Source organism: Sinocyclocheilus rhinocerous, unplaced genomic scaffold, assembly GCF_001515625.1.
Source record: "Sinocyclocheilus rhinocerous isolate Xijiao unplaced genomic scaffold, SAMN03320098_v1.1 scaffold397, whole genome shotgun sequence".
Classification (NCBI taxonomy): domain Eukaryota; kingdom Metazoa; phylum Chordata; class Actinopteri; order Cypriniformes; family Cyprinidae; genus Sinocyclocheilus; species Sinocyclocheilus rhinocerous.
In genome coordinates this window covers 1,099,272-1,124,037 of record NW_015663491.1, presented here as the reverse complement: position 1 = coordinate 1,124,037, position 24,766 = coordinate 1,099,272, and the positions used below count along the sequence as shown (strand labels likewise).

Below are 24,766 nucleotides of genomic sequence, written 5' to 3'. Positions count from 1 at the left end.
GATAAAACAATAGAACAAAAAAAAAAAAAAAAAAGCATTTTGCATCCTTGACCTACATTTGCGTATACATGAACATCCAATGCTGCTTAGGGTTCAAATGCAGTCAAATCAGTTTCCTGTTGCAGTACGTTGAATATCCTAAACTCATCTGAGGGAGGAATGATAAACCATGCTTTTGTATGATGTTGGAGTGCAGTATCTTTCATCAAAACTCTATTATATAACCAATCAGTCCAGGCAAATTCAATGTTTTAGCTCTAGCTTTTGGAGAAATGATGGCTTGAGGTAAAGTGGCAAACATTGGTTTATCAATTAGCTTAGCTCCAAACGTCCTGCGAGTAACGGCCCTTGGTCATCAGCTTCTTGAAATAGTCCACAGCTTGAGTGTGCGTCAGGCTGCCCACCTCCTCTGCAATCTCATAGAAGGCCGTGTGCACGTCCCGAGCCATATTACGTGCATCTCTGCAAGGACACATATTCTCATTACATACGTAAGCAAATATGCTGCTGGAAAGAGATGCTGTGGTCTTTAAAGATACAATATGATACTGATGAATGGCAGTATTGACCACTTTATAGTAGAAAAATCATAGAATTATATGGAAGCACTATAATTATTTCAAGCTATTTAATGTTCCACTGAAATCCTGCCAGTTAACTACTAGTGCGTATTGTGTTCATAAGAATGTTATTCATCTGTGGTAGAAGTAACTTCTGGTTCTTACCCACAAACGTAGATATGGGCATTATTTGAATGAATGAGCTTCCACAACTGCTCCTTGTTTTTCTTCAGAAGATGTTGCACATAGATCTGTAAAAACAACACAGTCCACAGAATTCCTCTTCAGTTCCAAACTAAAAATGGAAATCTTTAATATCGTGAAAACTCTTTTTCTGGTAACGCTGAAAACTATGGTAATGAAGACCAGTCATATTGGTTGTTTAGGAAGATGAATAAGTGGAAAAAATAAACAAATAATATGCAGTGCATCTTTAAATTTGGATGCAAATAAATATATTTATCTGTTTCTTGTTTTTTCAATACGGTACAATTTTTGAAAGAAAAAAGGCTGCATTTATTTACAGTAAAAAATGTAATATTGTGAAATATTATTATAATTTAAAATAACAGTTTTCTATTTTAATATATTTTAAAAAGTAATTTATTCCTGTGATGCAAAGCTGAATTTTCAGCAGCCATTACTCCTGTCTTCAGTGTCACATGATCCTTCAGAAATCATTAATATCATTGTAAAATACATTTATTTTTCAATATTCTTTTATGAATATAGTTCAAAAGAACAGCATTTATTTGAAATGGAAATCTTTTGGAATATCATAAATGTCTTTTGTTCAATTTAATCCATCCTAGCTAAATAAAAGTTTTATATAAAAGAATATGTGACCAATATTGGATTTTTAAAAATGTATTAAAAAATGTGTAATTCCTATTTTTAATTTGTATTAGTTTTGCCGTCATCTGCCACACACTTCAACAAGTTATCTTTTTAAAACACTAATAATTTAACACTGTTAATCATAACATTTAGCAAATCTCAAAGTGAATATCCATTATGCAATACAAACAAATAATTTTATAGATTTTCTTTAGCCAATATAGTATAAAGTTTTAATATTAATTGCGGCCATAACATGAAAATAATTTAGCTACTGGCCAGAATCTGAATTTCAGTGCATCCCTATGTCACTCACCTTGTGCTCCTGGTCTCTGGAGAAGGCAACGTTAAGCTGTGTCAGCACACCTGCCCTCTCAAACTCCTCCAGTTCCTGCTGATACAGGAAGTCCTCGTTCTTATGGCGACAACCAAAGTACAGTATCGTCTCACCAGCTTCCTTCCCTGCAACAGAGAGCAAAAACTGAGTGAGATACCTATGCTATATTATTATACACAAGTTTTGTCAAAGCAAGTTCAAGCTTCACCTTGTTTCTTCTGCCATGCTCTCTCCCGGATGAAGCCCATGAAGGGGGCGATGCCAGTACCAGGCCCGATCATGATTATAGGGTTACTGGGTTTGAACGGCAGGCGGAATTGGGATCTCCTAACATACATGGGAATGGTGAGCTTATGGCCGTTATCGGTCACTTCTTTGTTCTTAAGCCAGTTGGTGGCCACACCCTTGAAGACTCTTTCTGTCTTGGTGGTGTACTCTATCACCACAGCACAGATGTGGATAGAGGTTGGATAGACCTGAAATGAAGGTGAACAAAGCTTGTGTCAACCTCAAAGTTTTTAATTCACGGTATAATATCGAAAACTGCAGGTTTTACCTTGCTGGAAGAGGCAATGGAATAGTATCGAGCCTGAAGTCGAGGAAGGAGCTCACACAGGTGGTCTATAGGAGGATTCAGGGAAGGTAGATCCTCTAGAATAGCTAGTATGTTCCTCTCAGAATCCAAAACCCAACTCTGATACAAAGCCTTTAAAGGACCAATCAGATGGTGAATAAAAATGTTCAAGTTTTGCTATAGACTACATTACATCAGTATGGAAGCCCGTTTCTGCCACTGAATAAAAAAAAATTTCAATTGCTGGATTTGAGACTTTAGTCTTTACAACTTTACAGATCTTCTTTATGCACCAAGAGCTTGTAACACTCCAAAGAGAAAGGAAAAAATGAAATCGCATCATATGACCCCTTTAAATCTCACAATTCTGACTTTTTTTCCTCACAATTGCGAGTTTACATCTCTCAATTCTGACTTTTTCTCAGAATTGCATAATACAATCTCGCAATTCTGACTTTTTTTCATAGAAAAGTGAGATATAAACTCGTAATTTCGAGAACAGTATTGCTATTTGTAGTAGTGATATTTCAAACCATTTTAGTTGTACAATGCTGTAATATTAAGTATAATAATTTAAAAATATAACTGTGGAATCACCTCAGATTGTTGAATCAACATCACATCATCATATGAACACAATTATAAGAGCTTGAATCTCATTAAAACCCTGAAGAACATGGGTTATATTACACCCTTAAAAAGGGGGAAAAAATAAGAAATTATATTTAATATAGAAATATACAATTATTTTTATATAATAAAGTTATAAAATTGTATATGTATTATTTATGTATCATAATACAAAACTAAAAACAGGCTTAATTTTCCTCCTACAAAAAAAAAGAAATTGTATTTAATATAAAAATATAAAATAATGTTTCTATAATAAAATAATAAAATTGTATATGTATTATTTATGCAATACAATATAAAACTAAAAAGCAAATAATAAAAACAGGCGAAAACTTTTTAAAACTTTTTTCCCCTTTCTGTTTTTAGGGTGAAACGTGACCTGGAAATGTTTTCATGAGATTCACCCAACAAGTCAATTATTATGCATACCTGATTTTAGAGTCTGTGATATCGAACTCGATGTGCATCAGGTGCCGATTTCCTCCTTTGTTCAGTTTACGATTACCAGTCACAGTTGCAAGGAAAGGATTCTTTGAATCAAACGGTCTGCACAAATCAAGTGAATAACAATGCAATCAGATAAAATGCTTTAGTGTAACATTTCAGTATATCATTTAAAACATGAGACTCTAGCTAATCCTAAAAAAAAGTCGTTCACAAAACCATGATTAAAAAAACTTTACACAAACTGAAGGTCATTTTACAGACTTCTAAACAATAGAAGCATAAAATGTACTCTCAGATCAAGAGTGATCTATTAAAATGCCGATCGGTGTCTGCGAGTTTACATCTCTCAATTCTGACTTTTTCTCAGAATTGCATAATACAATCTCGCAATTCTGACTTTTTTTCATAGAAAAGTGAGATATAAACTCGTAATTTCGAGTCAAAGTCAGAATTGTGAGATACAAATTCAGTCGCAATTGATTTTTTTTTTCAGAATTGCATGATATAAAATTCACAATTGTGAGGTATAAAGTCAGAATTGCGAGAAATAAACTTGCAATTCTGATTTGTTTTTTTTGCAATTGCGAGTTTACCGTACAATTTTGACTTTTTTCTCGCAATTCTGAATTTTTTCTCAGAGTTGTGAGACAAACTCGCAATTGCATGTTATAAAGTCAGAATTAAGAGATACATTTGCAATTCTGAGAAAAAATGTCCGAATTGAGAGTTAATATCTTGCGATTCGGACTTTATTTCTGAGAATTGCAACTTTATTTCAGAATTGCGAGTTTTTTCTCGTAATTGTGAGTTGTACACTTGATTCATATTGATGTCATTATGAACCACCAGTTCAAACTGCCGAATGCTGAAAGAACACAAAAAGGAATGGAGATCTCATCCTAGCCTGTATTTAAAGCCTTCAAAACACCTATGATGTTTAATAAGATGCAAAAACCTATTCAAAGCAGGACAGGTGAGGTTTTTGTTATGGAAGAACATGATAAATGGATTTGCTTCCTCTAATATGGAGATGAGACACTGCATGTGTTGTGTTGCCACAAAATACCCATCAAATAAACATCACGTTTGAACTAGACAATCTCACACAGCTGGTCTGGCTCTTTTAAATTCTACTATTTGATGCCTACCAATACAAGACTGTATTGCAGACTGTTTTTAAATTAAAAGTTGTGATTCAATTACAAGACAAGCACATGGAAAATTAAAATAATACCTGCTGTCTTCTCCCGTGGCCTCCACGCCAAAGAACTCACATACTGCAGGCCAAAACTGTTCCTTCCAAGAGATAAAATCCTCCTCCAAGCTACAAATGATTTAAGATGAAATAATTAGGACAGGCAATGAAAATGAATTAAAACAAGACAACATGTACATGTTTATCTATTTTATCTGTTTCAATCTTTTATTCACTCACTTGATGTCGTCATCCCCGAGGCCCAGGTCAAAGACCCTTTTTCCCCCAAGTTCAGCAAGCCTCTTGTCTGTATACTTGCCTGTGGCATTGAAGTGCTCATATGTTTTATTTCCCAAACCAAACACCTATGAAAAATTTGCAAAGAAATCATTCAATCTCTGCATGGAGTAAAAAAGACACTTTCAATCAACACATACAATACTTTAAGGCTTAATGTCAACTAAAAACATTTAAATTGTCTTGTATTTTATGCGAGTTCAATCTACTACAAGGTTTTACTTAATCATTCAAAACTTCCTCTCCAGTTTAAAAAGATCAAACTGAGATATGAGTCACCAAATGGAAACGGAAACTAAACCTAAATTATGACTTCTGGAGAACAAAAAAAACGTCATATATATTCATGATTAAAACTGACTTCAATGCATTGGACTAAAATTCAACAGAATATTGAAATTGTCTGCAGGATCTTCTTTGCTCCTTATAACCTCCTCTAGCCTGTCCCACAGTCATATAACGCTGTAGACGTACTGCAGTGATGTTTCCAACCACATGTTTTATCACGCTGTCCCACCACAACCACATAAAAGAATCTGAACTCCAGACTGAAACCAAAAGGCTTTCATCCAGAATGCAGGTCCAACTTGAGCGGCATCTGGACACCCATGTCTCCAGAATCAAAGAAACAGAAGATCCAGTGATCCAGTTTCATCTGAAAGAGTCCCGCTAAGAGAGAAGTTCCGCTGGGATGGAGCTCTAGCTTTATTTGGCTAGGCCAGATGTTTCCATTTGGTGAGAGAGAACTGATGAGGATTCCATGGGCCCCTTAACTATGGGACAGCCTCGGGCTCAGGCTTGTTAAGAACTTCACCGACTGCCCAGGAAATAGGTACCACTCCATAAAAAGGCCAGGAATTTTGGAGGGTGCGAGGTTGCAAGGTTGTCCCATGCAATCTCTTGATCCCCGTTTACTCACCATAGAAATGAATCACAAAAAGAAAAAAATTAGCTTTCTATGCACTTTGCTAATGTTGGAATATTACTCACAGCAAAATTGACCCCCTCTAGATCATCATCAGTCCCTTGCATCCAATCGTAGAACTCCTGAGCGTTGTCTGTGGGGTCTCCTTCTCCATAGGTTGCCATGCAGAACACAGTCATGGAATTAGGAATCTCTTTCAGTCTAGACAGCTCTGACTGCGAATGGGAGATTATAATGACAAAAGTCAAAAGACTTGAAAAGTACTCAGTTCTGATCTTGACTGATTGATTTTTAATAGTGCGCATTAAACAGGAAGAAATAATGGTGAAAGTACCAGGTCATACTCCTCTGGGTCAGCGGCCATGCCTTTCATGCCGTAGCGTTGGGCATCTTTTGCCAACCTGTTAGCAAATTCCTCAGCAGTCCCTGTTTGGGATCCATAAAACACCACAATGTTTCGGTTCTAGAATAGGAAGATACAGAAATCAAACATAATGGAACTCTTTTTTTCCATTGTTCAAGGTGGTGGAATTTTTGCCAATCATTTCAACTTTTTAGAACTTTACTAATTACTATGGTAATGTTCCTGAAAATCTCACCGTTTTCTTCATTTTCTCAATAAAGCTGGTCTCACGTATTTGTGGTGTTCTATGAAGAGAAAAAGAAGAAAAGAAGAAAAAAGAGAGAAAAAGCACACATGTGAAAAGGCTGAAAAGCATGCCAGACCAATTCTTTTGGTAATGAATAGAGGATTGAGCCATTCATTTCTCAGCCTTTTCCACACAGGAGAACTTCCTGAAGTTCACACCCCTCTGAGAGCACCACAGCATTAGAACACGTCTGCTTTCAGTCATTGTTCAACTAATGAAAACCACAAACTTTCATGGTAATTCAGCAATGAAGAACAGAAGGTAGTCCACAAAGCGCAAAAACCTTACTTGAACATAGTAAGTTTGATACAATAATCTTGTGTTTTCTACTCCTATTAAAATGCTCTTTATTTGTAAAATGTAAACAAAATCAATAAATGAATTAAAAGTTTTCCAAAATTTCTAAATAAATAAACTTTCTACAAATAAATCTACAAAAAAATCTAAATAAATAAACATTTCTATCTATCTATCCATCTATCTATCTATCTATCTATCTATCTATCTATCTATCTATCTATCTATCTATTTTTAAGAATAGAATTCTGTTTTTAAGAATATTGTTCAATAGTTTGGAGTCTAGAAACAGAAATTAATACATTTATTTAGCAAACACTATAAAACAGTAAAGACAAGGAAATTGTTGTTTTTTCTACCTTCTATTCATAAAAAAAAAAATCCAGAAAAAAAAATGTATCATGGTTTCCATAAAAATATTAAGCAGCACAACTGCTGTTTTTTACATTGATAAAAATAAAAAATGTTTCTTGAGCAGCAAATCTGCATATTAGAATGATTTCTGAAGGATCATGTGACACTGAAGACTGAAGTGATGATGCTGAAAATTCAGCTTTGCCATCAGAGGAATAAACTACATTTAAAATATTTTAAAAGTAGAAAATAGTCGTTTTTGTATTGTAATATTTCACAATATTTTTTGTCAAATTAATGCAGGCCTGGTGAGTAAAAGAGAGTTCTATCAAAAAAATTTTTTTAAATCTTCCAGACACCAAACTTTTGAACAATAGTGTAGACTGTAAATTTATTTAAGCATGCGCAAACTTTTTACTTTCTAGAGTTCAGGGTTAGGGTATATAATGTATAATCAAACTATCAAATTACTAAACACAACCATCATTGCACTGGCAAGACATCACAGTGCAAAAACAATGGATTCCTCCCTTACATACTTGTTTATAACTCCAAATGAAAGAAACAAATTAGCCGCTTCTCATAGAGAATTCTTGTAGCATTCCAAAAGACATTCCACAAAATAGTCACACCTTTGTGCAAATGAAAATTAGACACCTCAGTTTGCTTTTGAACACCAGTCATACAACACTGTTAAAAGACTATAAGCAATCTCTTCGAGCAAAAGCAATTACACAAAAGTCATAAATAGCACCTGAAATATCTATCACAACAGAAGGAACATCTCATAAACATCCATCTGTCCCAGACTAACCTCTCTGCAGCAGCCAGTCTGTCCTGAGGCAAAGAAAACATGCATCCCATGACTGGGGAAAAGACCCTGTCCTTCAGGGTTCGGCATACAGAGCACTTTCGTCTCTAAGAGGTTCGGATCAAGCCCTCAGACAGCCTGAGAAAGTCCTTTGGATTGTGTAAAAGTTCATTAGGAGGCTCTGTAGAAAACACATCGCTCTTCAGCGCAGGAAAAGGGGGTGTGAGGCAGGCGAGGATCTGAGACGGGCTCTGTCTCTCTCTCTCCTGCCATCTGGCCAGAGCACAGTGGTTGCAAAGCAACAGGAATATACAACATTTCCCATGGATCTCTGCAGCACAACGCTGTTAAACCCCCAATCTTAAATGCACACACACACACACACACACACACACACACATAGACATGCATAAAAACTTGAATGCTCCTGCCAACGCAAACACAAGGAGTCCATTCCCTAATAAAATACAAAAGATCACTAAACAAAAGGCAATCTAAGTTTCTGGATTTCATTCAGTTTTTAACACACGCCACATAAGAAATGCATTTGATTAAAACAACTAAAGAAGAAAGACTAGTGGAGTTGTTCAGGACTTTGGCAGGATGGCTTGGACTGGCTGCGATCCTTCAATGTGAGTAATGTGAACCAGGAAGTGGAGAGAATTGGAAGAGGTTATCCTTTCCTGCTCGCTAAACATGTCTTCCTGATACTATAGTTCTCTACTTATACATCATTTCCTCCTGTATTCTCTTCTGTTCTTTATGTATTGCTTTTTTAGAAAACACAATCAATATATAGTAAAAAGGGATTTATGTTGAAAGAAAAGTTGTGCACACTATTGTCCAAAATGTACTTTTTTAATGTTTCTGAAAGTCTGTTCACCAAGCCTGCATTTATTTGAACAAAAATACAGTAAAATATCAGTACAATTTAAAATAAGTGTTTTCTCTGTCATTCTGTTTTAAAATTAATTCCTGTGATGCAAAGCTGAATTTACAGCAGACATTCCTCCAGTTTTGAGTATCATGTGACGTGACTTCTGAAATCAATCGAATATGCTGATTTGGTGCTCAACATTTCTTATTATTCTCAATGTTTTGGTGCTTAATATTTTAGTGAAAACCATGATACATTGATTTCATGATACTTTGATGAATAAAAAAGTTCAAAAGAACAGAATTTATTTGAAATAAAAAATATGTATAATTATATATGTCTTTACTGTCACTTTTTATTTATTTAATGCATTCTTGCTTAATAAAAGTATTCATTTCTTTATTTCTTTCAAAAAAAACTAAAACATTTTTGAACGGTACCTTGATGCTAAAGTCATCAGGCCTATCATTGTTTTCAAGGGTGAATAGGTCACAAGTTTAACAGCACTACAACTGACTAGCAAGGATTATGAGGAACATTCAGGAAGAATAACATCCTGTGACTCCATCTGAACAAACAATGCTCATTTTCAAGCTCACATGTGACCTTGGACCACAAAACCAGTCATAAGGGTCAATTTTTTTTTTATTAAGATGTATACGTTGTCTGAAAGCTGAAAAAATAAGCTTAGTTTCCATTGATGTATGGTTTGTTAGGATAGGACAATATTTGGCCGAGATACAACTATTTGAAAATCTGGAATCTGAGGAAGCAAAAAAAAAATCAAAATATTGAGAAAATCACCTTTAAAGTTGTCCAAATGAAGTCCTTAGCAATTAATATTACTAATCAAAAATTAAGTTTTGATATATTTACGGTAGGAAATTTACAAAATATCTTCATAGAACATGATTTCTTCTTTAATGCATTTACCGAATGAGCACTGTGCTATGTCCGAACTGATTGCACTGTATTTTATGTATAATCATCTTTTGTTCTTAACTGTTTTTTAACTGATTTAATTCATTTTAAATACATTTTTAAATCATTTTAAAAGCTTTTAAATTCCTTGTTTTTATTGTTGTGATTATTTTTTTTCCTTTTATGTAAAGCACTTTGAATTACCACCGTGTATGAAATATATACAGGTGCATCTCAATAAATTAGAATGTCGTGGAAAAGTTCATTTATTTCAGTAATTCAACTCAAATTGTGAAACTCGTGTATTAAATAAATTCAATGCACACAGACTGAAGTAGTTTAAGTCTTTGGTTCTTTTAATTGTGATGATTTTGGCTCACATTTAACAAAAACCAATAAAATAAAACCAATAAAAAAAACATTTTTAGTGAATAGTTGGCCTTCTGGAAAGTATGTTCATTAACTGTACATGTACTCAATACTTGGTACCAACCAAAGACTTAAACTACTTCAGTCTGTGTGCATTGAATTTATTTAATACACGAGTTTCACAATTTGAGTTGAATTACTGAAATAAATGAACTTTTCCACGACATTCTAATTTATTGAGATGCACCTGTAATATATATACTTGTGCTATATAAATAAACTTGCCTTGCCTAATGATTTTTGGCATAAAAGAAAAATCGATAATTTTGACCCATACAATGTATTGTTGGCTATTGCTACAAATATAGCTGTGCTACTTAAGACTGGTTTTGTGGTCCAGGGTCACATATAATCCTTCTGTTTATTACACAGCTCAGTTTAATGTTTGATATCACTAACTGAGTCATTGACTGTTGAGCATTGTGAAAACCGAACAGGAAATTCACTTTTTTTCATACATGGCATATGAAAATTTGTGAACAAAGTAGCTGTTGGCATTCACAATGACACATAACCACTGTGTATATGAACTGTGTCTCAGCTGCTACAGACCATAACACTGAGACAGAATGTAATGCACGCACATTCTCTCGATCCCATGATGTCAACACTTTGCAATGTTGGAACCCATGACCAACTGAACCACAAAGTGCTTTAGGAACGAGCCATGGTGCAGAAACGATGCTTTGTTCAAACAAGGCCAAAGGTCTATGGGGAGAAAAACTATAAACAGGCCATCCAACAAAAATATTATTGCAAATTTGAGCCCCATAACACAGTTTCTGCCATGGGCTGTAATGCATAAGCTAGTTTTGTAACTTTATCATTTGCATTTACACTTTTATGGGATGGAACAGATATATTGTGCTTGTGTTTTACAAAACTCTTTTAAAGCTCTGATCAACATTTCAGTCGTGCAGAAAAATTTGTGTGGGTGTAATATTTCCCTCTTGAGGACAAATGAAGGGGGAAGGGGATTTAAAATCAGGCACTTACACTGGAGTGAATGGCTTGATCTCTGGAACAGGCTCTGTTTTTTTTCGGAAGAAGAACCAGTAGATAAGAAGTCCTACGATTAGAGAGAAGAGGAAGATGTCCAGAGAGCTGAGGAGAGGCTCCGGAGTCTGCTCCTCATCGGCGAGCAGCTGGGATTCACTGTCTTCCATTTTCACAGAATTCAGAAAGCAGTTATGTCTGCGAAAACAGATTGTTTTCATCACTTAGTATTAGTCTACAATTGATTGAAGGGACTCTGAAATATGCATGCATACATACAGTACATACACACATAAATTAGGAAGTCACACTATATATATATATATATATATATATAGTGGTCAACACCACTATAATAATCATATATAAAATGTAAAAAAAAAATTGTATAGATAGACAGTATAGATAGATAGTTTTAAAAAAGTTTACATTTTCACTTGCATAGTTTGTGGCCATGTAGTAATAATAACATAATATATGGTGGCATGCAAAACTTTGGGAACCCCTTGCAGAATCTGTGAAAATGTGAATAATTTGAACAAAATAAGAGAGATCATACAAAATGCATGTTATTTTTTTTATTTAGTACTGTGTCCTGAGTAAGATATTTTACATAAAACATTTTTACATATAGTCCACAAGACAAAAATTAAATTATTAAAATAACCCCCTTCAAAAGTTTGGGAACCCTGGGTTCTTAATACTGTGTGTGGTTACCTGGATGATCCAAAACTGTTTTTCTTTTTTTTTGTTATGGTTGTTCATGAGTCCCTTGTTTGTTCTGAACAGTTAAACTGAGCCCTGTTCTTCAGAAAAATCCTCCATGTCCTGCAGATTCTTCAGTTTTCCAGCATCTTTTGCATATTTGAACCCTTTCCAGCAGTGACTGTATGATTTTGAGATCCATCTTTTCACACTGAGGACAATTGAGGGGCTCAAACACAACTATTAAAAAAGGTTCAAACACTTCTGGAGCATCAGTGAATGTTTGAACCTTTTTTAATATGTTAAAAAATGTTTGAACCTTTTTTAATCTGAAGAACAGGGCTCAGTTTAACTGTTCAGAACAAACAAGGGACTCATGAACAACCATCACAAAACAAAAAAACAGTTTTGGATCATCCAGGTAACCACACACAGTATTAAGAACCAAAGGTTCCCAAACTTTTGAATGGGGTTATTTTAATAATTTAAGTAATTTATTTTTGTCTTGTGGACTAAATGTAAACATATTTTATGTAAAATATCTTACTCAGAACAGTACTAAATAAAAAATAATAACGTGCATTTTGTATGATCTCTCTTATTTAAAATTAAAATTATAATTAGTTAAAATTATTCACATTTTCACAGATTTTGCAAGGGGTTCCCAAACTTTCGCATGCCACCGTATATCTTATGTCTAAGTACGTTGACAAACAACAGAATTTGTGACTGTCATGTTGTGCCCTCTTTTGAAGACTCAATGTAATTACATAATGATGACCAATTACAAAACACCCTTTCCTTTGAAGGACTTTCGTCAATTTCTAATTACCGTATTGTCCCGAATATAAGACGATATTTTTTTCTTGGAAATACATCTGAAAAAACGCGGTCGTCTTATATTCAGGGTCTAGACTTTGGCATGTCAATAATACACCCACAACAATATGTGGCGCCAAATACGCATAAAACGAGTGTGCCATGAAATACGTAATGTAATGCGTGTTGTAAAGATCGCGAGTAAAAACAAAAGAAGCAGAAAACCTTACAGCTGCATGAGTCGTGACTGTCACGTTAGCCTGATGGCACCAAACTCCCTTTGTGATTTTAAAACGTAAGACAGTACCCAGATTTGAAGACTACAGTAAGATTTAACTTCTACTGTTAATAAGATTTTGGTAGGCTACTATTAGATGGATAGCCTAAATGTCCTAATTCAGATGGGCTACCTGTTTTTTTTTTTTTTTTAATGGTATATCAAAAAGTGTATATTTTTTAAATGTGATTGTTGGTACATTTGACCAGTTTTTACCATACTTTCAAAACAAAAATTAAAATAGGAAAAATATGCAATATGAAAATAATTGAAGACAAAATGTGTTTTACTGAGAAAAAAACAAGATTTGGTTTTTAAAAAGCCTTTTTCCAAAAGGTACATCTGGAAAAAGGAGGGGTCGTCTTATAATCAGGGTCGTCTTATATTCGGGCCAATACGGTAAATGTCATTTTTCACCACCTTGGTTGCTTACATAGAAACTTTTATCGCTCAATAACAGCCATGTCGTGTTACAAAACAGCCCTCATGTCTTAAAAAGCAGAAGTACTGTAATACTGACATGTTTTTGGACATTTAACATGTATTTGTTTAAATATTTTGACGTCCATTGTACATGATTATGTCAATCATTCAGTATCACGTAGCAAAGTAACATTGTGTAACGTTACCATCTGATAGGCCTACTATCACTGTACTATGCTACCATCGCCATAGTGCTTTTTGTAAGGGCAGACATACGCGTATATACACAAAATGTTCACTTTTGTTTATGACTTCACAAAAGGATTGAAATTAAACTATTAGGAATGGATATTATTACAAGTCAACAGAATACACACTAAAAACACATACCTCCGGTTAGCTGGAGCGAGGGGCACAGCACGAACTTACGTCACATTGAAACGCCGGGTTGCCAGCGCAAGTTCAAATATCCCTCGTGGTATAAAGCAGCAGTTTAACTTTGAACAGATTCCACTTTTTTGCTTTGTTGTAATGTTTAGAATGCGTTAACGTGTTCTTCGAAATGATTTTCGATATTATTTGTCCATTGCAGCATTTTTTCCCCACTTAGAACTGAAGTGCGCCTGTCTGTGACCGTAGAGTTATTCTGAGTTATTTGGCAATTATAAATGCTATGAGAGTTGTCAAATAAAGACGAGAGAATTAAAAAACTGAACTGGAATTTTTGGTTTAAAATGCAAGTTGATGAGATGTCTTTTACAATAGTAAAAACCTTGGACCTAACGTTCTGCTGAAGGCACTTAAGGGATATTTCCATTTCCCATTTCTGTTTGACAGGGCTTCCTCAATCAATTCTTGAAAATATCGAAAAAATTAATTCTAATTTTCCTAGCATTTGGCTGACTGCACATGCTTCTTACTCACATGAAGGTGTCATAGTCCTATGATGGTAAAGTCATGTGGACTGATAGCAAATTATTTCCATAACCGTCTTCTAGCTTCTGTCTTTGAGATCATTAACTTGCCCATTCGAATCAGCTTTAAACATAGGCCAGAGGTGTTTAAAAAAGGTGTGGAAAAAGAAAACATAAACACACTGTTATCATATTCTGATGTCATGACTTTCTTTGACATATGGTGTGCAAAACACCATGACACTTAGTGCTTTAATAAAATAAAAGCAAAATATTAAATATTTTAGGTTTAGGGCAAAGACATTTCATCCCTTATGCTTTGTGACACATTTACAAAAATCATAACTTAGCCAGGTTGAACCACAAACAAACATTCATATTAAACATTAAAAAAACATTAATATAAAACATAAATTGCTTTAATCAAGAGTACAGCAGTGCCTTTGTGCCCGTCATTTATAAATCTTTGGCTTTGTCCTGATCCATGTATTTGTGGTAAACAACACCAAGAGTGGTGAAGAAATTTCCCATGAACAAAACAAGGAAAGTAGAGCCGCACATGAGAACCTAAGAAAAAGAAAGCATTTTAATTGCAAATGATTTCAACATAATCACAAAAAAGATATACTAATACTTCTGGCTTAAAGCAACATACACATCTTCGATAGTTAAATATAATGTCATTTAGCTAATATGTGTTGGCACATGATGTAAACATTTTAAATTATTTTGAAAAACTGACCTGCCACTCTTTCCATTCTGGAAGCTGGGCCATTTGGAAGAGTGTAATTCCATTATAAAGCTGGAAAAACTGGATATGCATAATAAGACGGTTAGAACCACAGCATAATAACAATAGAATTACATCAGAACTTTTCTGAATACCCATGTCAACATTTCATGTCAGAATTAAGTAAAGTCTTCTTTTGTCTGGTACTGTAATTCAAGCACAGGTAAATTATAATAACATTACAGCTATAAACTGGCACTGTGTGCCACAGAAGAAGTCTTTAAAACAATGATTACATTGCCACAAAACAGGAAGTGAGCTGTTTGTCCATGCAAGATGATTGCATTTATTGCAAAACAACCCAAGATTAACAAACACAGTATCAAACTTACATGGCCCAAGAAAAGGAAAGGCAGTAGAAAGGTCAGACCCCTCCACATCCAGGACTGAAACCCCTCTGATCATAAAGCACATGTGAAAACGTGTTAGCTGATAATTCTGCAACAGAATAAGGAAAAACAGACACACAGACAAAACAACACACTACCCACCAACTGTTAGGTCCATGTTGTGTCTTTCTCCAAGAGCTCTGAGTCTATATAAGCAGCCACTCTGGTAATAGTACTGGAGAAACTGAACAAAATCTGAAGGGAGAACAAACAAGAAAAATAAATAATTAAATAAAACAATGAATAAATCATTATTACACTGAAAGTGTTACTAATGCTGTAAGGCAGCAGTTCTTACTTATATACATGGAGTAGGACAGGAACTGATTTCTGAACATCTGGTAGAGTTCACCATCTGGCCTGTGAGACGCACATGAACAGCTGACGCACATCAGATATTCACACATACTATCTCAGTCTTTTTCACACTTATTCTGTTCTACTGTTCCTCAAAAATGACTATAAAGTGTACTAGCCTACTTAAAAACAGTTCATTTTAAGCATTAAATCAAAATAGATGAATCTGATTAATCTAATACATATTAAAATACTCTTTATTAAAGTACCAAAGATTCAAAGATGTAATGTTGTAATATCTCACAGTGTTAAAGAGTTAAGTTTGTCATACCAGGTCAGCATTACTCCAGAGAGAAATGTTGTGACATAGTGTTGAAACACCCACCAGCCCTTGATCCTGAAACACAGGCCAAGTATTGCAACTTTACAGTATAGCCTGTAGTACTGATTTAATACATGTCAAGAATACTACATACACTGTAAAAAATAAAGGTTCCAAAAGGAGGTTTTCGCAATGATGCCATAGAACCATTCTGTGTTCCCAAAAAATCCTTCCAGTGAATAGTTCTTGTAAAAGAACACTTTTTATGCGAGGATTGTGGAAAGGTTCCATGGATCTTTAAGGTTCTTCATGGAACAATAGATGCCTACAAAAAAATCTTTCTTTATTTTTCTCACTTTATCCTTTATTGAAAGGCAGTGTTACATTTATTACATACAATGAAAAGAACCTTTATTTTTAAGAGTATAATCATATGATTATTCGTACTTGGAGCCATTATTAATGAGGATGCTCTCTCTTATTGTCAATGTACAGTAATACCACACCAACAGGAAGTTGAAAAGTGCATCTAGAACCCTGTCAAAACACAAGGGAAGAAAGACAAAAAATAAGTTCAATTGATTATTTCACATGTATTAGTGAAACATGCAGCATTACATATAATCAATGATTAAATGGCTGTTTCTACAAGAAATTTAAAAAAGTACACTTTTACACTCTCAAAAAATTGCAATAAACATGTACCTGTAGGTGACCAAAAACCGACAGGTGAATGAGAACAACAAGAGCAGCACAGTCAAGTACAGTTTGAACTTCTCATACTCATCTTTATAGGCAAACCTGTACAATTGAGAAACAGGCAAAAGTCAGACAAATCACATGACTCATGACTCATTAACATGACTGCGTTTTGTGACACCACAATCTTTAAAGATGATGATCACAAGTTAAGGCTATTGAGAAATTTTCAAAAAATTTTTATCAAATAGGACTGTTCGGAGAACTTACTTGGACTGTTTGTTAAGGAGTGTAACGTTAACATTTCCAAGAACAAGACTGAGGTATAAACTGGAACAAAAACAGAGTAAAGTATTTCATGTTAGCATCAGGTGCTTGCCGAATCATAGTATGTGTCTGAACAAGGTAAACTGCAAATCCACACACCACTATGAATTATTTTTGAATTCTATACCACACCTTTAGTCTACAGTATTTTAAGGTCAACACTGAATTAGAAACAGGCAAATACAGAGCTGTATGACCTGCTTTGAATAGTAAATGCTGATAATGTGTATTTTAAAAGAGGGTGTGACAGAGGTGACATTAGCTATCTCTCATTTGCATTACTCATTTTTCTTTGGCAGGAAGGCCTCCATCTCAAAGAAGACATTTGATCTTTCCTTTATAGAATCTTGGATCTCGTCTATTTTATTTACATCTTCTGGATTCACTACTGCTCTGCATCTATGATAGAAAAAAAAGAAATATAAGATATAGATCATTTTATTTGTAGCCAAAGCATATATAACTCATGACTTACTCCTGCAGGGATTCATTGAGATCCTTTATCTTTTTCCTCTGCCGTGCAATAGAAGAAGAGCAGCTATCCTGCAGTCTCGAAACCTCCTCCAGCTTGTGTTTGTAAAGTCGATGTGTCTCCTGTGCAACAAATATAGACATTACAAATTTGTATATGCCTATCTCATGATGAACAGTCATTTTGATATTTCTGGTGTATTTAAAGGCTTATTATTACTATTTATTTCACCATCTGTGTGGACTAACCAACATTTTTAGATTTTATATATATGATATTGTACATTATTGTTTGTCATTGACCCATACAAATGCAATGCAAAATACTTCATATATTGCAATTACACATTATTTTTGTGGGAACTGTAGGTGCTATTTATTAATAAAAAGCTACAAACATGTGGGTTTTTTATTTATTTATTGTAACTTTATATATATGATATTGTACATTATTGTTTGTCATTGACCCATACAAATGCAATGCAAAATACTTCATATATTGCAATTACACATTATTTTTGTGGGAACTGTAGGTGCTATTTATTAATAAAAAGCTACAAGCATGTGGGTTTTTTATTTATTTATTGTACCACTGTTATACTGTGAGTTGGTAAGGATTAAATTGCTAAGCAGCTAGTGCTCAAAGCTGAAGCGTATCGATACAATTAGCTGTTCATAGCGATACTTCGATACATTTGTAAATAAAAACAAATACAATGTATATAAAAACATTTAAAGATAGAGGAGTAAGATCTCATAGTTCAGAGCAGTGCTATCTGATTAGCAGTGGAGAAAGAAAGACTCCTCACCTGAACTTGTTGATAGTCTTTTTCCAGATCCTCCCATTCTTGTAAACATTCGTTCAAACCAGTCGGGTTAAATAACATTTCCAGAGAGTGTATTTGATGAAAGGTAGTGTTCCCAGATAAGAGTGAAGAGAATAACGGTCTGTTCCACCGTTGTCGGAGCGCCTCGCTATCTTTGACAGACGTCTGTCATCTGAACGCAGCTTCACAACAAGAGTAGCCAATCAGAGACAAACCCCGCGGCATAATGAAACGCCCCTCCCTGCAATCTGACCAATGAGCGCTTTCAAAACAAGACAGATACGTCATAGACGCTGTAGCCTGCTGACTGACTTCCCGTAGACGCCCATAAAGAGGGAGAGGGAATATATCAACTGTGAATAACTAGAGTTCAGGGTCAGTGTTGAAATTGCAGACAGAACCTCTTATTATGACATAGGAATGATGATTCGGCAGCAAATTTTAAAAAGGTTTATTAAATTTACAACACATTATATGTGTGTGTGTGTGTGTGTGTGTGTGTTTGTGTGTGTGTGTTAAAGCAACATACAGTAAAGTGGATGAAAATCTTAAAACTATTTTATACATTCTAATATTGTCTATAGTGTGTTTCCTGGAAGTAGTTTTTATTTTTAAATATTATTTTAATTGATATATTAACATTAAATAAAAATCTATGATTCTGTATCATCAGTGACTGTAGAAAGTCAGTGAATATGAATTTGCAAATGATGTTTCTGTTAAATGTTGTTATTGTCAGTAGTTGGGTTCTGATATATCTGTCACCATCTTCCCAAGAGTCTGAAGTTCCCAGTCAGAAAGTTGCTGTACAAATCCTCGATTTGGCTTCATGTTGGCTTTGCACTGCTGAATATGATTCCATGCCTCCTAAAATATTCAGAAATGACAGGTGAGAAATATTTAAAAAGTATCTGTCAGTAACATCAATGCAAAAAGTAAAAACATTACCTTAAGTGTGTATTTGAGGTGATACATAAGATATGCCATTGTTACAGCACAGCATCGGCTTACTCCAAGAGTAGAGAATATCAAAACAGAAGAAGAGTTATTGAGATGTGAACCTGAAATGTTTAAAACACCCACAATCATAACTGAACATCAGATTTTTTTTTTTTTTTTTTTAGATATTTGAGTTATTGTTCATCCACTGGATGAAAAAAATCTCCCAGTACTTACCAATAAAAACGCACATTCTCTCGAATGAAGTGATCAAATCTGCCTCTGCAGAATCTGCCATTCGGATGTGTAAGACAGTGCAGTTTGCCTTTTGAAACCTAGTTTGCAAAGTTCAGTTCACAGATTAATTTGGGTTTTCAGGCCATACTAAAACTGGACTTTAAAAAAAATACTATGATTACATATATGAATATATATGAAATGGTGGGTTGGCTCACACAAGACTGCATTCATCAGAGACATTGACAAGTGCATTCAGCTTCAGATCTTTAAGGATTTGAAGGTTTGTGGCCTGCCTGTAATCACCCATATAAAGCTTGCCTGGCAAGATTTCCACAGGATAGGGATTCAAGCTCTCCAATTCCTATGAACATAAGTATTTATGATCATTAAATATGTTTACAAACAGCAAAAAAAACAAACACCTAATTTATGATCTATTAAGAATAATACCCTAATATTGTAAAGAATCTTTGGCGTTCTTAGGAAAGGGTAGAGTGCAGAAAACTTCTCATAGCCCCCACTAAGAATCTGAACAGGAAATTGGCTTGATTTTTCTATGCTGTCTGCACAGTCTATAGCTGGACCTATAAGAAAAACATACAGTTAGGATTCTTTCAGAGCTGTACTAACATGTTTAGCAGAGTTCATAACATGTTAGAATATGTAGTGTCTTACCTGAATCTGACAGTGAATGTGTACTACTGTCATAGACAATTATGTATCTCATACTTTCAACCTCAACATCCAAGGGCATAATAAACTTCCCATCAGAATCCTTTGAAAAGCAAGCAAAAAAAAATTACCAGTGGCGATTTGATATTCTACAGTGTAGCGAAACAGGATATAAAAACCATAAACTTTAGAGGGAAAAAAACATAAAACTGAAACATACCCATTTAGCATTTCTGGCAGTAATGATGTGGCTGAAGTTATATGATTCTGCTGCACGGGCATCTGAAGAAATAAGACTATTATTATACTTTCACTTTCATTTGCTGGTGTTTGAATTAGTACGTTCAATGTACAGTCAGTATTTCAGAATAACTTAATGCTCACCAATCAAACAAAGATAGTTGCTCTCTGCTAGCCTTGGTAGAAAAGTGTATTGATTTAGGATGTTGTACAGTTTTGTTGCCTCACATAAGACTTTTCCAGCCATTAGCAAAAGCTTGAGCACAGAAAATGCTGATGTCTATATGTCTCTAAACAAAAAATATAAAGACCTATATTTGACTAAAAATTACTAATTGTCGCGTCTTGGCTTGATACTCAATTTAACTTAGCGTTTTGAAATATTACTGCTCGAAATGTTTCTTAAACCCAACTAGACAACTTTACTGTTTTTGCTTACGATCAAACATCATGCTCTATGTTTACGCTCCTGCTATGGTAACATACAAACCGCCGCAGTGATTGGTTGAAAGCGTTCCGCTCCAGATGCAAACCCTTTCCGTTTTCCTTAACCAATCAAAAGTTAAGCCCCGCCCCATTGCACTTCAGCTGCAATCCTATTGGAGGGTAAACAATAAGGAACTATTTTCAAAATCAGACAGACATCTGCCAGCAACTCCGGATATGCTTGGATTCGGGGTATGTTGTTACTATTAGCTACTTAAATCGGTAAATCATGAATCATTAAACGATGTGTAATTCCTTTCCAGGTCCTCGGCAGTGCCTTTCAGCGGCGGAGGAAGAGAAATGGCTGCAGTCGACGCTGGGCCATAAAGAGCAAGATGCCACTTGGGACTCCTGCCATACCAACGGCCCCTGTGTGAGCAACTGAATTACTTATGTATATACAAAAGCAACGCCTGTATATACAGTGCTTTCATATACACTTGCAGTATAGTTTAGAATTGTTGTACCACATATCATGCACACTCCATGTATATACTTATGTGTTAAGATCAAATATGCTAGATAGATATTTACATATATTCCACAAGACAGAATAATCAACCATTTGCTGTAATAATATCTGTTGTGCAGTATTAAAAAAACGCTAACACTTTTTATCTTTATTTTTGAGACTTAAAGGGATAGTTGACTCAAAATGACAATTCTTTCATCATTTACTAACCCTCATGTTGTTCCAAATCTGTATGACTGATGATCTGTAAAGCAGAAAAGAAGATATTTGAAGAATAATGTTGGTGACCAAACAGTTTTGGTGCCTATTGACTTCCATTGTATTATAAAAAAATAAGGTATTTCACAAAATATGGGTAAACTATCCCTGTAAGACTTTGAAAATAAAAGGCTTATGAGCTAACTGTATATCTATATATACTTACTTTACTTTCTGGTAATACTTCCACCCAGTCCAGACAACAAATCAAAGGGGGACACTATGGAGGAGACAAGTGTTCAAGCCACTAAACAGCTGTCTTCGTCACTAAGTATTGGAGCTCTGTTTTCTGCAGTTGGACGTGTTATGCAAAAATGCAGAAAGACGATTAATCAAGTAAGTTTTTCTTTTTTCATTTATTAGAGTTAAAAAGAGCTTTTCAGTGTCTGACCTGCTTGTTTTTTAGATCTGTTCGGGTCTCCTGAATGTCGTCTTTATCTGGAGAGGCTATTCAGAAAGAGTGGAGTCCCTTCACCAAAAACTAGAGGAGCTGCAAAGGGAAATCGCACTATTGCATTCCACTTTGAAGGTTGAAACTTTTCAGCTGTACAGAAAAGGATTTTCTTTAATTATTTTCAAAATCCCAGTGCTTGTAATGTGTATAAAATATTACCTCATAGCTGTACCGTGAAGCCAAGACTGTAGGTGGTCAATGTGAAATGCCTGATGGTGTTCAGCACTCTCTACCTCCGCCACCACCTCCTCCTCCCCCGCCTCCTCCTCTTCCTCCTCCTCAAATTCTGTTGACACTTGCTGCTCCGAAGATGGCCTCACTTCCGCCAAAACCTACACAAACTAGCTCTCTGAAGGTAATAGTTTATTTTTCAATTCACTTCACTTTGCTTGTTGAGAAAACAAGTTATGAAGGTTTGCACTATTTTAGGTTTTGCACTAATTTTCCTCCTGTCCCCTAACAGGAGAAGCAAAATGGCCCTGCTGCTGTGACTCTTCGAGCTCTTCAAGCAGTACGACTAAGGAAAGTGACTGCAGGCCAAAAAACTCAGGTGAGTGAAAGATTGTGTCCACAATTTTCCATTGAATTCTGCATTGAGTCGATATTTATGATGGCACTTTCGTTCACAGGTGTCTCCAGAGAGAAGAAGTTCACCACTGGTCACACTCGCAGACTTGCAGAAAGTCAGTTTACGCCGCTTTAATCCTGACCTCCCCTTGAAGTCTAGATCAAGCCTTTGCAGGTAAAAGTCTGCATAAATAAATGTATTTATTTTGCTTCAAAGCAATGCATTGGTTTTTGCTATACATATTTTGTGCTCTTCTCTGTAGGACTGTCTGTAGGACACCAACCAAAAATCCCATGAATCTTCGGGTACAGCTTCGAAAAGTCAACTTAATGAGGCAAGATCACTTTTACTTTGTATTGTTGGAATCAGAGCCAAGACATGCCTAAAACTGCAGACATCACATCTAGCTGTACTATACTTCTCATTCGTTATATTCTTAGGAGTCCTGGTGGCACACCACTATGTAACAAAGAGAATGATGTGATGGATTCAAGCATGGATCCGAGCATGACCAGAGGTTTAGGAAACCAGTACCTGGTATGTAAACCGCTTTATCCCAAAAAGAATCACATAATTTGTTCCTTTAAAGTTCTTTTTGAGACTGCTGGTTTCATTTTATCAAAAGGTAATTTTATTTAACAATATAAATCATGAATTTATGAGCTGAAAATGATTTATTTAATTCTTTTTTGTTCTTTACAGAGTGCTTTAACAAAAGGACTATCACCACTCAAGGCTGTCTAAACAAAGAAATTGACTGTTTTATTTTTATTGCATGGCCAGTCTTCTTGTTGTTTTTTTACATGTGTACTGTGACTGTGCTAATAGCTTTGGTTCTCATCATACTGTCATGTTACTACGTTAACTATTTTAGTGACAGGACAGTATTTGATGTTACTCGCTGCTATGTTATTTTATATACTTGTTGCATGTGAAATGTGCTTCCTGCTGCTTTTATATCAGAACCCCCTTTTCAAAACATGCTCACAAGCATAATAACAAATGCACACTGTATGAAAATTAAATGCACGTCATCTTGAGCATGTTTTTAGATATGGTTAATTGTATGATTAGTAGAACTACATAACTGAACATGCGGTTCAGTGTCACTGTTACTGAATATGACTGTGGAACGTGCAAACTAACTCGGCTTTAAAATATAGTACTGTATTGAAGTCTGTACAGGTGTGAGAAGTCAGTTAGTGGTCTATAAATTCAATACGCCATTGATACCTTATGTGTGTGTGTGTGGTAAAACGTGAAGCAAAGCTTGACATAACCAGCCGTGTTACTGTGAGACTCAGGATGTTTTATTTCTATGTATTACTGTATGTTTACCGGTGGGCTTGAGGCGTAACACCCAATTACATGTTACAATGTCTTAATGTTGTATTTTAAGGGTCTTTTGCAATATTTCTCTAAAGCCACTTTTATTTGTATGCAAAAACTATTGCAAGTAATAAAAAACGTTTAATAAATATTGTACCTACAGAAAATGTGTATGTGCTTTTTTGATTTACAGTGCAAATGAGTGCATTTAAATAAAGATAATGTAAAGATTTAATTTCTGGGTTATAAAATGTACATTGTTATTTTAGTATTATTTATATACTATTAAATAATTTATTAATACATTTTAGTTTAGGTTTTAAAAATTGTATGTGCTTTTGTCATTTTTATTAGCTTTTTTTTATTTCTTTAGTCGTTTTAATATTTAAACTTAAACTTATTGCAATTAGCTGCAAAGGCAACATTTCTGATTTACCTTTAAGATTTTTATCTAATATTTATGTTTATATATTATAGTATTCATCAACATTTTTAATTAGCTTGTATTTGTATATTTTCAGTTTTCCTCTTAATTTTAGCTGTAGTAATTTTGTGCTTTTGTTTGTGCGTTTTTATATTTCTATTCGGATATAAGTTATGTTTTAGTACTTTTAATATTTAACTAAATCTTATTTTAGTTAGCTGACAAGCCAACAAAAGTGTTATCTAACTTTTATATTTTATTTTATTTTAGTATTTTTAATTACC

General features: G+C 34.7%; 4 protein-coding genes across 6 annotated transcripts; 1 reads left to right on the top strand and 3 right to left on the bottom strand.

Annotated features, from left to right (window-relative positions):
* Positions 1–21: 21 nt before the first annotated feature.
* On the bottom strand, positions 22–13,812 carry LOC107728816 (NADPH--cytochrome P450 reductase-like). Its single transcript, XM_016539089.1, has 14 exons — positions 13,755–13,812; positions 11,141–11,338; positions 6,405–6,453; positions 6,140–6,268; positions 5,871–6,020; positions 4,824–4,948; positions 4,623–4,712; positions 4,158–4,253; positions 3,367–3,487; positions 2,291–2,485; positions 1,943–2,210; positions 1,714–1,859; positions 726–811; positions 22–462 (listed from the first exon to the last, which is right to left on the bottom strand). Exons 2-14 carry the CDS (start codon positions 11,308–11,310, stop codon positions 318–320), a joined length of 1,770 nt encoding a protein of 589 aa, XP_016394575.1. The 5' UTR covers positions 11,311–11,338; positions 13,755–13,812; the 3' UTR covers positions 22–317.
* A 729-nt stretch (positions 13,813–14,541) lies between these two features.
* tmem120aa (transmembrane protein 120Aa) lies at positions 14,542–18,595 on the bottom strand. Its single transcript, XM_016539100.1, has 12 exons — positions 18,383–18,595; positions 17,578–17,696; positions 17,385–17,501; positions 17,046–17,105; positions 16,782–16,877; positions 16,524–16,613; positions 16,086–16,151; positions 15,756–15,817; positions 15,560–15,652; positions 15,401–15,465; positions 15,021–15,089; positions 14,542–14,845 (listed from the first exon to the last, which is right to left on the bottom strand). The coding sequence occupies exons 1-12, from the start codon at positions 18,458–18,460 to the stop codon at positions 14,735–14,737; spliced, it is 1,026 nt and encodes a 341-aa protein (XP_016394586.1). The 5' UTR covers positions 18,461–18,595; the 3' UTR covers positions 14,542–14,734.
* A 301-nt stretch (positions 18,596–18,896) lies between these two features.
* Positions 18,897–20,987, bottom strand: styxl1 (serine/threonine/tyrosine interacting-like 1). 3 transcript variants are annotated; one of them, XM_016539112.1, is made up of 9 exons: positions 20,931–20,987; positions 20,636–20,781; positions 20,472–20,533; positions 20,255–20,354; positions 20,030–20,163; positions 19,795–19,940; positions 19,577–19,674; positions 19,349–19,461; positions 18,897–19,267 (listed from the first exon to the last, which is right to left on the bottom strand). In XM_016539112.1, exons 2-9 carry the CDS (start codon positions 20,736–20,738, stop codon positions 19,136–19,138), a joined length of 888 nt encoding a protein of 295 aa, XP_016394598.1. In that variant the 5' UTR covers positions 20,739–20,781; positions 20,931–20,987; the 3' UTR covers positions 18,897–19,135. The 3 variants fall into 3 exon arrangements, with proteins under 3 accessions (XP_016394598.1, XP_016394597.1, XP_016394599.1); XM_016539111.1 differs by lacking the exon at positions 20,931–20,987 and having other exon boundaries at positions 20,636–20,924; XM_016539113.1 differs by lacking the exon at positions 20,931–20,987 and having other exon boundaries at positions 19,349–19,410; positions 20,636–20,924.
* A 106-nt stretch (positions 20,988–21,093) lies between these two features.
* On the top strand, positions 21,094–24,213 carry prr11 (proline rich 11). Its single transcript, XM_016539105.1, has 10 exons — positions 21,094–21,169; positions 21,241–21,350; positions 21,902–22,043; positions 22,114–22,236; positions 22,328–22,516; positions 22,625–22,711; positions 22,791–22,903; positions 22,992–23,063; positions 23,170–23,266; positions 23,432–24,213. Exons 1-10 carry the CDS (start codon positions 21,155–21,157, stop codon positions 23,471–23,473), a joined length of 990 nt encoding a protein of 329 aa, XP_016394591.1. The 5' UTR covers positions 21,094–21,154; the 3' UTR covers positions 23,474–24,213.
* The last annotated feature ends 553 nt before the right edge of the window (positions 24,214–24,766 follow it).

Bases quoted from the DNA above. Each gene is read 5' to 3' on its own strand.
- LOC107728816 (XM_016539089.1), bottom strand. From the start codon at position 11,310: ATGGAAGACAGTGAATCCCAGCTGCTCGCCGATGAGGAGCAGACTCCG. The intron at 4,713-4,823 runs GTGAGTGAATAA...AATCATTTGTAG, and splicing joins CTCGGGGATGACGACATCAA to CTTGGAGGAGGATTTTATCT. The intron at 3,488-4,157 runs GTTGCAATTCTC...TGATTTGTGCAG, and splicing joins ACTCGCAATTCTGAAATAAA to ACCGTTTGATTCAAAGAATC.
- tmem120aa (XM_016539100.1), bottom strand. From the start codon at position 18,460: ATGTTATTTAACCCGACTGGTTTGAACGAATGTTTACAAGAATGGGAG. The intron at 16,878-17,045 runs GTAAGTTCTCCG...TCAATTGTACAG, and splicing joins CTCCTTAACAAACAGTCCAA to GTTTGCCTATAAAGATGAGT. The intron at 15,653-15,755 runs GTAAGAACTGCT...TTCTCCCTTCAG, and splicing joins GTCCTACTCCATGTATATAA to ATTTTGTTCAGTTTCTCCAG.
- styxl1 (XM_016539112.1), bottom strand. From the start codon at position 20,738: ATGGCTGGAAAAGTCTTATGTGAGGCAACAAAACTGTACAACATCCTA. The intron at 20,534-20,635 runs GTGAGCATTAAG...TTATTTCTTCAG, and splicing joins CAACTATCTTTGTTTGATTG to ATGCCCGTGCAGCAGAATCA. The intron at 20,355-20,471 runs GTATGTTTCAGT...TGCTTTTCAAAG, and splicing joins CTGCCAGAAATGCTAAATGG to GATTCTGATGGGAAGTTTAT.
- prr11 (XM_016539105.1), top strand. The intron at 22,237-22,327 runs GTTGAAACTTTT...ATTACCTCATAG, and splicing joins TATTGCATTCCACTTTGAAG to CTGTACCGTGAAGCCAAGAC. The intron at 22,517-22,624 runs GTAATAGTTTAT...GTCCCCTAACAG, and splicing joins CACAAACTAGCTCTCTGAAG to GAGAAGCAAAATGGCCCTGC.